The 17,273-nt window shown below is 33.8% G+C and overlaps 1 protein-coding gene across 4 annotated transcripts in view; it reads left to right on the top strand.

The window, feature by feature from the left end:
• The window catches only part of DMD (dystrophin), a 2,105,574-nt gene that overhangs the window by 752,718 nt on the left and 1,335,583 nt on the right, over positions 1 to 17,273 (top strand). For all 4 annotated transcript variants that reach the window (XM_054470954.2, XM_063660502.1, XM_054470953.2 and 1 more), the window contains exons 25-27: positions 647 to 802; positions 9,350 to 9,520; positions 15,381 to 15,563. In XM_054470954.2, the coding sequence (XP_054326929.1) occupies positions 647 to 802; positions 9,350 to 9,520; positions 15,381 to 15,563 (510 nt within the window). The remainder of the gene's footprint in view (positions 1 to 646; positions 803 to 9,349; positions 9,521 to 15,380; positions 15,564 to 17,273) is intronic.

Here is a 17,273-nt window from a genome sequence, read left to right as displayed (position 1 = left end):
TTGCCTTGTAGTCAACCTCACTTGATAACATTATTTTACTATAAAATGCAGTATAATTTAAAGGTAAAGAAATACTTGTTATTTCTTGTGAAAATTACTATTCATACTGTGTTGTTCTCTTCATGTATAACGCACTGTACTATAACACAATATGCATTTTGAAATAATATTATACCATTGTCATGCAGCAGGAAGAAAACAATCTTGCTCTTTAAGGAAATTTTTTTTACAATACAAGCTAAAAAAGCAAATCCACCTCACAAATAACCTTCACACCCATTACACTGTAAACAATTTCTGCAACATCCTGCGTTTGAAAATGAAAATACTAACAAAGATAGTAAAGTGTGAAGCCCATCATTTTCACACATTTTTCTAACCAGAAATATTAAATTTATTTCCTTTTGTTTCTGATATAAGTAGAATACAAATAATTCCCCACTGGATTCATGCCATAATAACCATTGAACATTTTTGCAAGGCTGTTATGCAGTTGTCTATATCAATATCTCTGTATCTCAGATTTTAAAAGACAAAAATCCATATGCAATGCCATCAGTCCTAGTTTTACATTTTCTAGCTATGTTGCATATCTAATATGTGGCAGTAATTTTTTCAGCTGGCTTAAATTGATTTATTTTCTTAGCTTTTAGTCAATGATATTCAGACAATTCAGCCCAGTCTAAACAGTGTCAATGAAGGTGGGCAGAAGATGAAGAATGAAGCAGAGCCAGAGTTTGCTTCCAGACTTGAGACAGAACTCAAAGAACTTAACACTCAGTGGGATCACATGTGCCAACAGGTATGGACAATCTGTTTCACTGTGGCTTGCCTCAATGTACTTAACTAAGATTTCCTAATGTCTCCCTCACCGTTACTTTTGTTTAAGGCTTTGTTCCTATGTTGTTGCTTTAAAGCACAATTAATTCTGACAAATTAATCTTTTTTCTAGCATATCTAAATATTTTCATAGTATATATTTTAAACAGTACACATTCATCTTATTTTGGTCCTAAAATGACTTTCTTGAACACAGCTGTCGTACTAAAAAATGAAATCCTATTCTTAGTCATTATTTCCAATCCGTGTTTTCTTCAGAACATAAATGTCTAATAATAATGGGATTAAGAAAAATATGTTACACAGAGATATTTGGTACAAAATAAAATGAATGGGTAATATATGTGTATGTAGAAATAGGATAAATAATTATTACTTTCGATTAACATTTCCAAGTTTGGCCTCTTCGATACATTTATTATTTATTTATTTTATTTTTTGGGACAGGGTCTCCCTCTGTCACCCAGGCTGTAGTGCAGTGGTGTGAACTCAGCTCACTGCAGCCTCGACCTCCTGGGCTCAAGTAATTCTCCCATCTCAGCCCCCACAAGTAGCTAGAAGTACAGGCGTGTGCCACCATGCCTGGCTAATTTTTTGTTATTTTCTGGTAGAGACAGGGTCTTGCTATGTTTCCCAGGCTGGTTTTCAATTCCTGGGCTCAAACAATGCTCTTTCCTTGGCCTCCCAAAGTGCTGGAATTATAGGCGTGAGCCACCACACCTGGCTGACATCTAGTTTCAAATAACAATTAAGATTCAGTAACCATTAAGAATAGCTGAATTTAAAAAACACACACACCTACAAAATGACTGTACACTCGTATTTGAGTTTCTCATTTTTCTATGGAAGAATATTTTATAGATACCTATTTTATATTTAAATATTCAATTATGGATAGTAAGATATATTCAAAAATAGTGTATATCAAATACTTCTTGTTCAAAAGAGAAAATTTTGAACTAAAGCAATGAATACTTTTAAGTTCACCAATACATTAGTCCCCGATCATCTGCAGTTTTGCTTTCCCTGGTTTCAAATGCTTGTGGTCAATTGGAATCCTAAAATCGGTGAGCACAGTAAAATAAGGTATTTTGAGAGGGAGAAAAAGAGAAATAACTTGTTCTATTTTATTAGTTGTTAATCTCTTATTATGCCTAATTTATAAATTAAATTTTATAGGTATGTATGAATAGGAAAAAACCTAGTGTATATAGGGTTAGGTATTATCCATGGTTTCAGGCATCTACTGGAGGTCTTGGTATGAACATACCTTCTGCAGATACAAGGGAACTACCGTACCTTTTTGGAAATTAATAAGGGGTTTCAATTTATGTGTTACAGGCAGTCGGTCTTTTGTTACTGCTAAGTAAACTTTCAAAATAGAAAAGAAGTAATGTCAAAAGGCAAAAGCTACATTTGAAAATGAAAAAAAATTAGAAAAGTCAAGGCAAATCACTCAGCTAATACAATCACTGACAAATGTTCATTGGTTCTGTTAATTCACAGATGAGCTATCCCTGGGTCAGCTAGCTCACATTCTTTTCCTGAAGTAAGTCAGTGCTAAAAGAGTTGTTTAGGAAAAAAAAATATTAAATAATAGATTATACCATTGATGTTTTCCTGGAAGGCCAGTATGAAAGGTATTTGTTTTTTTGTTTGTTGAATGTTCTTAATGAATGAATAAAAAGAACATCACCAATTTATTTAGAGCAAGGGGAAAGCATCAGCCCCCCAAAAAAGTATAAAACCAACAATATTACTAAAACCTCAAGGTTTTTGCATTTTATAGGAGTACAATTTGTAAAGGCTCTCTAAAAATTTCTTTGCTTAAGACCTTATGTCTGTTATATGTACTAAGAATTTGTTGTTCAAGAGAAATATTTTAAACACATTCATCTGTTGCATAGCAAAAAAGCTATAGATCCAAGCTATGTTCTGATCTCCATTTTCTAATCTTAGAATATTATATGTATCTGTGCTTTTCCTTCGAGTATCACTCTGGCCATGTTCTGACTTTGTAGCCAAATGAGTTAGTTGTAAAAGGAAGGAACAATGCGCTCAAGGAGAAGAGGAAGACGATGCCATAAAAATAAGGAAGGCAGATGTGAATATTGTTATCAATTCAGAGTTCCAGAGAGAAGAATGGAGATGAAGTGTAAATCTATACATGACAGAAATATCTACAGACAAAATAAGTGTGTGATACACTCTTTTGGGTTAAAGATAATTCCTTTTTTGTCACCAGATGCCAATGTCTGCAAAAACATAAATAATTTGAAACAAAATTGTCCAAATATCTGATATATTTGAGGTTGCTTTCACATCCCATTATCTAATTTTGGATGTATAAAATGGTTATGATTATTTTAAATTCTAAAGGGTATGTATATAAGTTTTTCAAAATCTAGATTCTAGCTATTTCTAAAAAAATCAGATATAAGTGGGGGAATAAAATAGACATTGTAGTTATCTTTACGGAGATAATAGTATAGTGGTGAAAATGGAAAGTAAATAGGTTAACACATTATCACAACAATGTCTGGTTTGAAGTCTTGCTTACACTCTGAATGTAGCAATAAGAACCCTTTAAATGAGAGTAACAGGAGCAGGAAAACTACTTTCTATTGGGTAGTCAGTAGAGTCTTTTCTGAAGAGGCGAAATTAAAGCTGATACCCGAGTAGTAGGAACTTGACAATTTGTTGTGTGAAAGAATTCTGCCAGAAAATGAAGTGGAGAAAACATCTGAGGCAAGAGAGGGCTTAGCATGTTTGAGGAGCTAAGAGGAAGCCAGAAGAAAAAGAATGGGAAAATGAGTCCGACAGGTATATGGAAGCCACAGTGATGATTTAGTCATTATGTCAAGTACTTTGGAAAGTCATCTGACTTTTAAGCATAGGAGTGGCATCATTTCATTTCATTTAAAATGGTTGTTTTAAGTTTGCTGTATATTCCTATTAGAAGAAGAATAAATCAAAAGGGCTGAAGTGGAAGCAGGTAGGGATTGCAATTATCCAGGTAGAAAAAAAAAACAGGCAGGAAAAAGGGGATATTTGTGGATATTGTAGTTTTCTGAGGAACCTCCATGCTGTTTTCTACAGTGACTGTACCATTTATATTCGCACTAACAGTGTGGTATAGTTCCTTTTTATCAGCATCCGAGCCAACAATTATTTTTTGTCTTTTTGGCAATATACATCCTAGCTGGGGTGAGATGATACCTCATTGTGGTTTTGGTTTGCATTTATCTGATGATTACCGATGTGGAATTTTTTTTCATATATTAATTGGCCATTTTGTCTTCTTTTGGAAATATCTGTTCAGATTATTTGCCCATTTTTAAATCCGATTATTATTTTTGTTTTTATTGTATCTGAGTTTCTAGCTTCTGCACAGCAAAGGAAACAGTAAACAGAGTGAAAAGACAATACACAGAATGGGAAAAAATATTTGCAAACTACTCATCCAACAGAGGATTAGTATCCTCATTACATTTTTGATGAGGACTTTCACACTTACATCTACCCAGAAGTATTATTCCTATCCTAAGATGACACATTCCTTTATTCTTTTTATCAGATCCCATTAGATCTGGCAGTACTTGCTGAAGGAGAGTGTTTGCTGAAAGTCTAGAGGAAGAATGAGGGAAGAATCAAAGTGTTTTCAGATATTTCTGTTATGAGCTACATTGTAGGTCATTGTGATTTTAAAGAAAGAGTGGGTACTAAGAGAAGAACAAAATGGAATAGCTTACTAGAGCGACTAGCGGTTCCATCTTAGCCATATTTATTTTGGAGAAAAAGGCAATCAGACATGTATCTGGAAGTCAAGTACACTTTTCAAACTGGGCATATAAACAAAGTACATAAAAATAAAGATAACATGTATATAAGATACTGTTTCTTGCCTATTGAGATTTCACCATCCTCCCATCCCTAAAATGCTTGGTCAAATTGGATAATTTGTAAACTCTTAGATATGGAGAAGAATCTATTTTTGTTTAAACCACTTTGTTGAGGTATGACTGACACACAAAAAGCTGTACATATTTAATTTATACAGCTTGATGAGTTTGGGGATAAGCGTATACCCATGAGACCATTACCGCATTCAAGATGATAAACTTACCTATCACCTCCAAAAGTTTCCTTCTGCCCCTTAATTTATTTAATTTTTTTCTTTTGTGATAAGAGCTCCTAAGATCTATCCTCTTAGAACATTTTTAACAATACAGTATTTTTAACTCTAGGCCCAGTTTTGTACAGTAGATCTGCAGAGCTAATTCATCTTGCATAACTGAAGCTTTGTATCCTTTGAGCATCATTTTGCCATTTTCCCCTCCCCCAGCCTTTGGAAACCACTATTCTACTCTCTAGTTTTATGAGTTTGACTATTTTAGATTCTAGGGAATGGAAGGAAATATTCACAAATCATGTGTCTGGCAAATGATTAATATCCAAAATATATGAGGAACTTCTAAAATTCAATAGCAAAAATAAAATTGAAAAATTACCTGATTAAAAATGAGCAAAGGACTTGAAGAGTCGTTTCTCTAAAGAATACGTACTAATGGCCAACAGGTATATGAAAAGGTGCATCACCAATCATGTGAAAAATGCAGTTAAAAGCCACAATGAGATACTCTTCATACCTGTTAGGGTGGCTATTATCAGAACAAAACAAAGCAAAAGATAGTAAGTGTTGGCAGGAGTGTGGAGAAAAGGGAATTCTTGTATGGTGTTGGTTGGAATGTAAATTGGTGCAACCATTTGGGAAAACAAACGGTTTGGAGGTTCCTCAAAAAATAACAAATAGAATTTCCATTTGATTCACCAATCCCGCTTCTGGATATATATCCAAAGGAAATAAAATCAGGATCTCAAGGAGGTATCTGCACCCCTATGTTTACAGCAGCAATATTTACAATAGCCAAGACATGGAAACAATCTAAATGTATGTTGTCAAATAAAATGTGGTATATGCATGTAACATAATATCATGTAGCTTTAAAAAAGAAAATTCTTCCATTTGCAGCAGCATAGATGAACTTGGAGGATAGTATGCTAAGTGAAATAAACCAGACACACGCAGTGAAATACTGGAGAATATTTTTTTTTGTGGATGGAAAGGCACAGTGTGTAAGACCAGAAGCTCTGAGATCAGATCGTCTGAGTTTAAGTCTATCCACATCATAAACTGCCTGAGTTGTTCTAGAAAAGTTGTTTAACCTCTTTGTGCTTCAGTCTCCCAATCTTTAAAATGTGATTATATTAATACATAATTCATAAGTATATAATAATTAAATGAGTTCATCTTTTCAAGGTGTGTAGAGCCTCATCTATCAGATTAGTCACTATACATATTTGTTAAATAGAAAACAAATAGAAATCTACATATATAAAATTATAAAACATGTATACTTTCTAAATAATATAAGGTCATATATTTTAATTATTAGTGTCTTTAAACTTATAGTAAATAGTTATCAATAAATGGGATTTAGAGGTTAGATGGATGTCTTTCTGGCAGCTTGCAGATCATTGTCTTTCTCTGGGTCAGTATACTCTTTGGGTGTAGTCATCCCCAGATCTCTTTCCTCAGATCTCTAACAGTCTGTCTTTCCGTCTTTCTGCAAAAACTAGCTTCTTGTTTTACCGAGAAAATATGAGCAATCAGAATAGAAGTTGCAGTACTCCCACTGACCTGCATATAAGCTCACAGACTCTACTTTCCCTTTGTTTACATAGATGAACTTTCTGTGCTTTTGTCTAAGGTCAGCTTTTCCACTTACGTACCTGGATCCCTTTCCCTTGTCTCTGCACAAGGACATTGTAACAGCTAATGAACAGCCCTCTACCTCCTACATCTTCCCTACGCTACATCATTCCCATCATTCCCATCAGTAGAGAATTATTCTGTAATATCTCCTGTCATTTAAAAGAATCCTCAATTGAACAACGATCTCTCTAGCAACCTCTCCATTCCCATTTCCCTTTACAGACATTCCTTTCTCTCCATTTCACTCCTTCCCTTTTCTCTTGAAGCCAATTAAGAGAGCTATCAAACTGTTACCCTCACTATTCTATTAAAGCAAATTTTGTCAGGGTCACCAGTGAATTCATATCACTAAATCGATAAATTCAGTTGGCTTCTGTGTCATCATTCTCTCTTAATTATTTCTTAGTTTTCCCTGACCACTGTCAATATCCTTGGTTGTTCTGTTGCCCTGACCACTAAATTTGAAAGTGTTCCAGGGCTCAGTCTGTGGACTCCTTTTTTTTTCCCTATTACCACTCACTCTCTGGGTCAACTTATCAAGCTCCATGATTTTAAATGTAATCTGTAAGTTGTTTCTGCTGTAAGATTCTTTTTGTTTTTTTTTTTGTTTGTTTTTTAACAATCTGGACCCTTTCTAATGATCCTAGACCTGCATGCCCATTTGCCCACTCAACACCTCCACATCGATTAATAATAGGCATATCAAATCTAACATGTCAAAACAAAATTCCTGATGTATACCCCAGCCTACTACCCTAGTAATTTGCCTGTTATTACAAATGGCAACTCCATCTTTCCACTTATTCAAGCCAAATCCCTCGAGATTTTCTTGTCTCCTATATTTCTCTTACAGCCAAACATCAAATCTATCACCAAATGCTGTCGTTTTTGCCTTCAAAATTTCCAGGACCCAACAATATCTCACCATACTTGTGCGCGCGCGCACACACACACTCACACACACACACACACACACACACACACACGTATGTATGTGAATGTATAGTTTTTACTACAAGTCTTGGTTGAATTCCATTAGTCCCTCTAATGTTTTTGCAGCTTCACCAACTGCCTTAAAAGATTATAACAGAGCAGAGTTTCTAAGTAGAAATTTAGCAGCAAGTTTTCTTAATTTATAAAATAGCAAAAATAGCAGCATGTTTTCTTAAGTTTGTTATAGGTTCATTGACTGCACAAAATAACATTTATACCTTTTCTAGTACAATTGCAAGACATATTGTTCTAGATGTGTTAGGGTGAAACATTTATTTACATTGTAATAGATCAGGTACTACATATACCTAGGTAAGTAAAGAACCTAAAATGAATTATTATCTGTATTAGGCTCAAAATCGTTGTAAATTATAAGGAAAATCAATGTGATGGTGATTCTACACATATTTACTGTTGGGCAAAGTACCATGAACACTTCATTTTACTAAAACTGTGCATTATATATTAAAACAATACTATGAAAACTCTGTTACTTAAAATATATAATGTTGTTTAAACCAGAGAAAAGAATACCATCTTTTGAATAGAGTTACTTTTTAAAGTAAAAGTGAGCAGCATGTATAATAATTGTAATACTGTAGAGTGCCTTGTAACAAGGTATATGATTTTCTTTTAGATGTTTTAAGTTTTGCATTTTTCTGGTTAATGAGTAATGGAGTCCATTGTAGAAAGTTACAGTTTTCAGAAATGTATGAGGCTTTAAATAGCAGATGTTTTCTATAACCACAGACAGACTCTTTTGCAACTAGCATTTTACACATAAAAGTTTATATTGAGCCACTTTTCATTTCAGTAAAGATGTATTTGTGATGCACAGTATCCCATAGTATATATATGTCATAATTTAATCTCTCTTGAAAGCACCTTTGGGTTTGTTTTCAAGATGTTTGGTCTTTAAAGCTGAATTAAATATTGTACATGTTACTCTCTACACTTTGGTTGGCATGATTCACTCTCAAAAAAATGGAGTAGTTGACTCAGATTCGTGGACATTAACATTTTTATATATTTTGCCATCTTACTGTCTAAAAGGTTGTATTATGTTGGATATTTCCCTCAACAAGTATAAAAACTTTGATTTTCCCACATCCCTGCCCAAAATGGGCTCTTTATTAATTATTATTTTTCCCTGTCTTACATGTGAAAATGCATTAATTCACTTCAATTTGCAATCATTTAACTATAAATGGTATTAGAACGTCTTTTATATACATATATTGCCGTATATTATCTTCTGTGTGAATTGCCAAACTACGTTTTATGCACTTTTCATTTTTTCTTTTTAATTTATGAGTTTCTGTAGAAACATGATTATGAAGTTCTTAGAATATTTAAAATAGTGAAACATTATCGAAGAACACAAAGAATAACTATTTCTATGTATGCCAGTAAAATTACTTTTCCAACTGAAACATATTATTTTAAGAAGCCTTGTTTTTCTCTATTCACAGAAAAGCATTGTCACACAAACAGCTGAATTATCATCATAGGGCAATACATTCATTTTATTAAGTATGCCAAATAAACAGACATGTTTTATTTTCACACTTACGGGAAATTGAGTGTATCTGATCCCCATGAGTTATTTTCTTATGCATATAAGCTTTTTACTTTTTTATCATTGCTAAGCTTTCTGTTATTTACATATTGATCAAATAATATAATAATAATGTTTCATCACTATCAATAATCATGTTTTGTTTGTTTGTTTTGTGGAAGGTCTATGCCAGAAAGGAGGCCTTGAAGGGAGGTTTGGAGAAAACTGTAAGCCTCCAGAAAGATCTATCAGAGATGCACGAATGGATGACACAAGCTGAAGAAGAGTATCTCGAGAGAGATTTTGAATATAAAACTCCAGATGAATTACAGAAAGCAGTTGAAGAGATGAAGGTAAAAAAAGAAATACTAAGTAAAACAAAGGAAATAAATGGAAAAAGAAAGAAATGCAACATTGCTTGAAATTGTATACAGTCTGCTCTTTCCTGGTTCTAAGAGAAGAGGTTGATTTTTAATTAACAATTTTAATTTAGCTTCAAGTTTAATATACATTTTAACAACCTTAAACTGTTTAATTTTAATGCATTGTGGTCAATTATGAAAATTGAAAATCAATTTGAAACAATTTTCCCTTGAAATCATGTAGTATTAAGAGAGCAGAATCAACGCATCGCATTAACTGTCTGTAGCTGATGTAAATGCACATTGAAACTGTGCAAAAGTATTCTTGAAAAGACAAATTTATAATGTAGTCAACAAACTGTGTTAATTTGGTAGTTTAAAGGCATTTCTGAGAATTTGGAAACACTAAATATTTGAACCCGTAGCCTTTAATATGGATAGAAAGTACTGAGTTTACATGTACTTTTCTTGAAACAATAGGACAAAATATAACATTGACTTATGACCAAGGAAACTGGTATGTAGTATGGATTTGGAGGTGAAGCCTGGAGTTGAACCTACATAATGGCATTTTGTATGTCCTTGGGCAACAATATAATATAATAGTCAATATAATCCTCTGTTTTATCATGTTTATATCATCATACTTCCTCACTTGAATGTATGAACTGTTGATTGTAACTAACATGTAAATAAATTGCCTAACTCAGAGTTGGTGCTCAATTAGTAGCTATAATCATAACTATTATTTTTATGTGCTAGCAAGAACATAGAGAATAACGTGAAATATTAATACTGTAGATCTTTGTTTGGTTCAAGGATTGTGACAAGGAAAAATCATTGTGGAGCCAGATACTTGAGTTTAAAACTTATTTTGGCCCCGTGCCAACTGTATAAATTGGGGTGAGTTACATAAGCTTACTGAGCCAAATTCCTTCATTTGTGAACTGGGTATCAGAATGTCTGCTTTCAGAATCATTAGAGGGATGAAATACGAAATTTCTAACACAATGCCTAGCACAGTATAAATGACCATGACTTGTTATTTATTATTTTAATTGTGAAAAGGGCCACATGGTAAAAAATTGTGTACTCTATTATATAATTTAAATGGTAATTCAGAAATATTTATTATAGTTCATAGCAGAAAGTAACTCACATGAAAACTCAGATGTTTAAATATCGAATCTGTCATATGGCTTTAGTCAAATGTTGAAAGTAAATATCTAATATACTCCATAAATACGTAAAAATGTTATGTATGTATAAAACTATAATGAAGAAAAAATTTGTATAAACATCATTTCTAGAGTATTAAAAAATACAAGATTATTCTAGTCTAGTAATAGCATATTTATCAACTAAAACTTACTGCATACTTCCTATGTGCCAAACATCCTCTAGATACTGAATATAGAGGGTGGTGAGCAAGACCACTGCCTTGGAATTTACATTCTAGTGTTCTAGCATGTGGTGAGGAGCAGGCAATAAATGGAAAAATAAGTGAAATCATGATAATTTGCCTAAAAGTAAACCTGGATTTTGAAATCAAGAATGAATAAGGATCAGGCAGGATTTGAGGGTGGTAGGATGCTATTTTAGAAAAACTTGACTTGTAGAGCATTTATGAAGAATTGTATGTAATACGAGAGAACTGAATCATAAGGAAAAGCCAACCACTTAAAAAAATCTTAATGGAAACACATTCTATTCAGAGAGCATAGCTTCTGCAAAGACCCTGAAGCTAATTGGGAAGAGAAAGAAATCTGTCTGCCTGAAGGAAGGAAAATGAGATAAAATTACCTCAGATGAGTCTTAGGAGGTGGGCAAATGTCTGTTAACAAAGGGGTTTTGTTAGAGTATCACAGTTTTTATTCTAAATGGACAAGAAAAACCATTGGAGTATTTCAAAAGAGAGACCAAAATAATTTAAAATTTGACTTTGGGGAGGTCACCCCTGAGGAAAACTTTATCAGAATGTGAGAGCTAGAAGGTACTTTGAAACTAGTGTAATCCACACTTCTCTCTCTGCTTATCAGAAAACTGCAGTTCCCAGATAGGTCAAATAATTTAGCCGTAGTCACAGACTTTACTTGTGGTAGATCCCACAGGATTGAAGTTATTTTATTCTATTTCATTTCTTCCTTTCCTTTCCTTTCCTTTCCTTTTTCCTTTTCCTTTTCCTTTACCTTTCCCTTTTCCTTTCTTTTCCATTGTGTGTCACTCATATGGCCTGTCCTCTTGTATCTCAATTCCTTTCTCACTGCATCTATTTATATATGGCCACTACCTCAGATCCCTAAATAGATACTATAGAGTCATTTGTGTTCAGCTGCTCTGATTATCCCCGGGTTCCTTTGGTTCAGTCCCTCTTCTGGCCCTCTTCCCTCTCCCTATGAGTGATTTGCCTATATATCACCAACAACCCAGTCAGATCTCTCTTATTTTCCTGTGCTCTAGAGTAAACTGTCTCATATTTTTAAAATTTGAAAACCATCCCTGAAATGAGTGTTCCAACAAATTTGTCTACATTGACTGACATGTTTTGATAGTTGGTCTAGCTACAAAATTGGTTTAGTATGGGGGTGATAGTAAAAAGAGGTAAACTCTGGAAGCCTCTGGCAACAACCACTGAAAGAGTTGGCAGGAAGATTTCATTTCTTGAGTTTTCAGCCTGCTACTCAAGACAGTCTCTTTAAGTCAGCTTCATTACCTGGAGGTTAACAATAGTACCTTGTCCAGACTTCTACCTGTGCTCATTTGATAGCTAATTTTTCTTTATTGTCAGAAGATACTAAGAGACCTACTTTGACGTCTCTCCCTGATACTCAAAGAAGAAATAGAGACCCCCTTCTGTTTATGTTCTTTTTTGTATTTTACTTGAAAATGAAAGTGCTGTTTTGATAGCTTATTTTTACCCTGAAAAGGAAAGGTTTTTTTTGATATAAAAGAACCCAGGGTAGTGTTTGATAAACAGCCTCTGACTTTAAAACTTTTACGGAGATCAGCAATCACTATATGGTAAAACTTTATACTGAAACCCTTTGAAAAACACTCTGGAAATTTATTAACAGTTTTTTTTTTTAAATTTTTACTCTATTATAACTCTAGTACTAGTGCTTACTGGAACTTACTCATAAAGTGAGAATAGTAAATATACAAATAAATTTGTATAATCACTACAGCAGTGATTCCTGCATCTGAATGGACATCAGAATCACCTGGAAGACTTGTTTAATACACAGAGTGCTGGTCCCCAACCCCAGAATTTCTGATTCAGTGAGTCTTGGGTGAGGCCTCAAGTTTTTCATTTTTAACAAGTTTCAGTTTGATACCAAAGAACAAGTTGCAGAGTGATTCCAAGGACGCTCACTTGAAGAAGCACTGGTGTGAAATCCTAGCAATTAAAGATGGCAGAGCATATCATAGTTAGATTCATGGAAAGAAACAAGAGCCACCATTTTTATGAGGATTTGTGTCGAAACTGTACCAGTCATTTAGCTTTCTACCTTTTCTCCTGGTAGAGAAATTCATCATCATCTTCTTTCCTCATATGTACCTGGGTTAATAAATTTTGCTGTTTCTTCTCCGAACCTTTCCCCAGATCTGAGCCTCTTATTAAACAAGAATATACGAAGCCTAAAAAACATGGAAAGAAGTGTTCTTCATTCTACATTTTTATATAGTAGCTTGTGTTATTTATAATGAGTATAAATTGTAATTTTATTCATTAGACTGACTACAACATGCTCCTTCTTCAGCTCATGGAACACTTGAGACCAGCTTAACAGAAACTATGAGAAAGAGAGGATGTAACCTTGAGGATGATTTCCTCAAACTCTCTGAACCTCAGTTTTCTGATGTCCAATATAGAGATAACAAAACACATCTGAGAAGGTTTGGGTAAAGATCTAATGAGGTACCACTTATGACGTGGCTGGCACAGAACACAGTAGCACATATTAAATGATGAATGGTAATCAAACTTGTTGATTATACTGTAATTACTAAAGTCAAAACACAATTTGTGTAAAAACAAACTCTATGCTCAGTGATGCCAAAAAGCTGATTTATTTAGAATATTGAACTAAAGATTTCAATCAATTAAAATCGGTGAAGGTAAACATTCTATAGGCAGAACAATTTGCATTTTCTGACATAATGCATACCTTTAAGGAATTGTGGGGCTAAATCCAAAGGAGAAGGGTGATTATGTTGACACATACAAAGGCATTTTATAGCTGACCTTATCCATATCCTGCCAATAAGCCCTTTCCTTGACCATTGCATTGTATGCAGGCCCAAGTTCTGCATTATAGAACCTGTGTTTGTTTACTCGAGGGCTTTCTATGGCCACTGAATCCCACTTTTGCACTTGTGTGGTAGGCTGCAAGTACTGGGAAATTAACATTTCCCCAACAGCCTTTAACAATTAGGGAAGATGATACAGAAATAATACCCCAATTTCTTCACCCCTGAATGGGATAACCCTTCAGGCATGTATTTCTCAGGGCTTTCTAACAGGATTAAACTCCAGTCATTAACAGCGTTTGCTGGGATTAATAAGTATGCCCATATGGATCTCTCTTCCCTTTCTTGTCTCAATTCCCCACTCGGCTACCAGAATTTCTTTCACATGGCACATGGCACATGTATATAAACTACTTATATTTGAAAGCTAATGTCAGGTTTGACCCCTGGAGGAACACAGACTAAAGATACAGTGTGTATGTGTGTGTGTTTCTAAAATACATGTACACATTTGAAGTTAGGGAGTGTAAATGTCTCCCAACCGAAGACCACCACCAACTCTCTTGTAGCTGAACAAGTTGGGTTCATTACGTTTTGCAGTGAGGGAGAATACACAACATGGAGGCCAGGGGGTACGTGTGGATGAAAAAAAAAAAAACATCGTAGGATTTGTGCTTGTGTTAGGGGATTTGAGGGAGGGTTTAAAAGCTTTACTTTGGATTGCTTGTCATTAGTGTGTGGGGATAGCTTTATGGGTATCGTATCTTGTCCAGAAGGAGAGAAGACCAGAATGAGGCTAAAGTTGCAATTGATAAAGAAACAGCATTCATTCATATTAACTGGGATAGGGGAGTGTTGGGCGTTTTGTGTTTTGAGTAATGTTGATGTTTTTGTCTGGATTCAGACATGATTATGGAATGATCCTGTCGTGGTCTTGATCCATTATGGAACAAAGTGGCCTTTTACAATGCTGAAATTCTGTGAAACAGTTTATTTTCCACTTGAGAAGACCAAGGCATAGCTGGGTGTCAGGCCAGCCTCTGATATCAGCGGCTCCTTTTTGGTTTCTCTTTCTCTCATGTGTTTTCAATTCTCGAACAAAAATTTCTTTTATCAAAATATGTTCCTAAATATAGCATCAAGGGGACCTTTCTATGTTAAATATCCTTTGACTTAAATAATGATATTTGTGATGTTTCAATATTATTCATCCGAGTAATTTATAAGTGATTTCGTTTCTACACTGCCAAATGTTTTTTAACCTAGTTAATATTGAAATATTTGTTTCTTGCCTTTTCCAAACAATTGTATTTATATCGATGTGTATATATTTGACCTCAAATCCATACCACCATGCAGACTACTTTTCAATCTACTCTTGTTAAAGATCTGTTGTATTCTTATAATACATTATTTCTTTAACTTTCCAATTTCAACTAAACTTAAATTTATGGAAGAGACTGGAGTTCATATTAGATTTATTTTTGTAAATCTCATTCTAACTGGGATGTTGTGAGGAAGAAATTATATGATTCATAGAAATGCATTTTGGATGTAAGGTTATTTTCATGCTATTAAGAGAGCATTCTTTATTTTTCAGAGAGCTAAAGAAGAGGCCCAGCAAAAAGAAGCGAAAGTGAAACTCCTTACTGAGTCTGTAAATAGTGTCATAGCTCAAGCTCCACCTGTAGCACAAGAGGCCTTAAAAAAGGAACTTGAAACTCTAACTACCAACTACCAGTGGCTCTGCACTAGGCTGAATGGGAAATGCAAGACTTTGGAAGTCAGTTGCTTTTCTTGGTTTTTGTCAATGATATGTCAATACATGGTCATATGTGAGGCATAGTGGTTAAGAACATGGATTCCAGTGTAAAACAACTTTGACTTGAATTCCTCATTCAGGCACTTATAAGTTGTATGACTTTGGGCCATTTGCTTAACTTGTAGAAACCTGTTTTCAATCTGTGAAATAGATAATAATATATAATTCATAAGTTGTTGAGAAAATTAAATGAGCTATTCTCTTTAAAGTACTTAGCCTAGTACTCAATATATGTGAGTAGCTATGCTTCTAATTCTTATTACTATTATTAGGTCATAAAATCCTATAAATACATTTTCTCCAGATTTATAGACAATGATCTTTATTTTTTCCTATTTTTGTATGTACATAAACTTATTTAAGTATCTTAGGGGAAAAGCATTCTGTAGAGAAGTGTATTTTTACTATAATTGTCTTTAGTAATTGCTGTGCCCCACAGATTTCTTTGTTAGACATGTTACCTAACCAGCTCTATATCTTTTGATGTTTTGCATTATGTTTATTTATTATCACAAGTTCTGCTTTAACTTTTATGGATGTGCCTTACTGTCTAGATTATGCTTATCTGAATTTAGATAAAGAAAGCAGGTGCCTCAAATGATTGCCATGTAATTGCATCAAAAATAAACTATGACCTTTCTTATGAAAATACTGCACCAAGGGGCACCAAACTTTATCCACTACAAATGCTGATGCTGCCAGACATTGCACATGAGTTGGACTTTAAGCCCCCTTCCCTCACACAAACTGAATTATTTTTGTGAATATGGTTAATAAGGTGTTCAGGTACCTCTTTACTTTTGGAAAACATTGTTTAGTTTGCTTCATATGTTGAGGATTTGATATTTAAAGACAGATACAATTCAGGTCAATAATAAAGTACACCTTTAAAAATATTTTTAAATGTATTTGTAGCTAAAGTGCCCCACATATTCCCAATACAGTATTATCATTTTCTAATTGTAAAATGTGATCTGAATTTCTCCATTATCAGTTCAAAGCTCTTCTTTACTCATCCTTATTCTTTTCTTTTAAATGCATTTCACTCCTCAGACTCTTGAAAAGTGCCTTCTATATGTCAGGAAATATTATAGTTTCTGAGGTTATAATGACGTATCTTATGTATCAGTGTTATGTGAGTGCTATGTAAAATATAACAAAGAATGGGAAGGGAAGGGATGTGATGACACTGTACATGTCTCAAGAAAGCCACAATTAATTCACTAACATGTTACAATAAGGAGGGACTTTTTGTACCCAGGAAATGCTTTCTGGCAATGTTTAAATAAAACACCTACTATTACTTTCTTATATTCTTAATGTCCTTAAATAAGCATCATTGTTCCCTATTATTCATGTTGTTCATTTAAATGATACTCTGTGATTCATTAGAAATTTATATTGGCGTACATTTTCCAAAGGGATTTTTTAAGTTTTCATATTAATAACAAACTTTTCAAGACCAATTATTGGATTATTTTTCTATTTCCTTCTCATCTATAATAACATTTCTAACATTCCCTATTTGTATTGAAGTTATCAAATTATTTAGTTGCATTTTAGTCCTTTTTCACTGGTTTGGAATATGTACTTTATTTTATCTTATAAATATTTCTCTATACCTCTCTAACAATAATATGGTGGAAACATTAGCATAGTTTAACTCTGAAC

Source organism: Pongo pygmaeus, chromosome X (genome assembly GCF_028885625.2).
Source record: "Pongo pygmaeus isolate AG05252 chromosome X, NHGRI_mPonPyg2-v2.0_pri, whole genome shotgun sequence".
NCBI classification, from domain to species: domain Eukaryota; kingdom Metazoa; phylum Chordata; class Mammalia; order Primates; family Hominidae; genus Pongo; species Pongo pygmaeus.
Note: the sequence above shows the minus strand (reverse complement) of the source record. Positions and strands in the feature narration are given on the sequence as shown.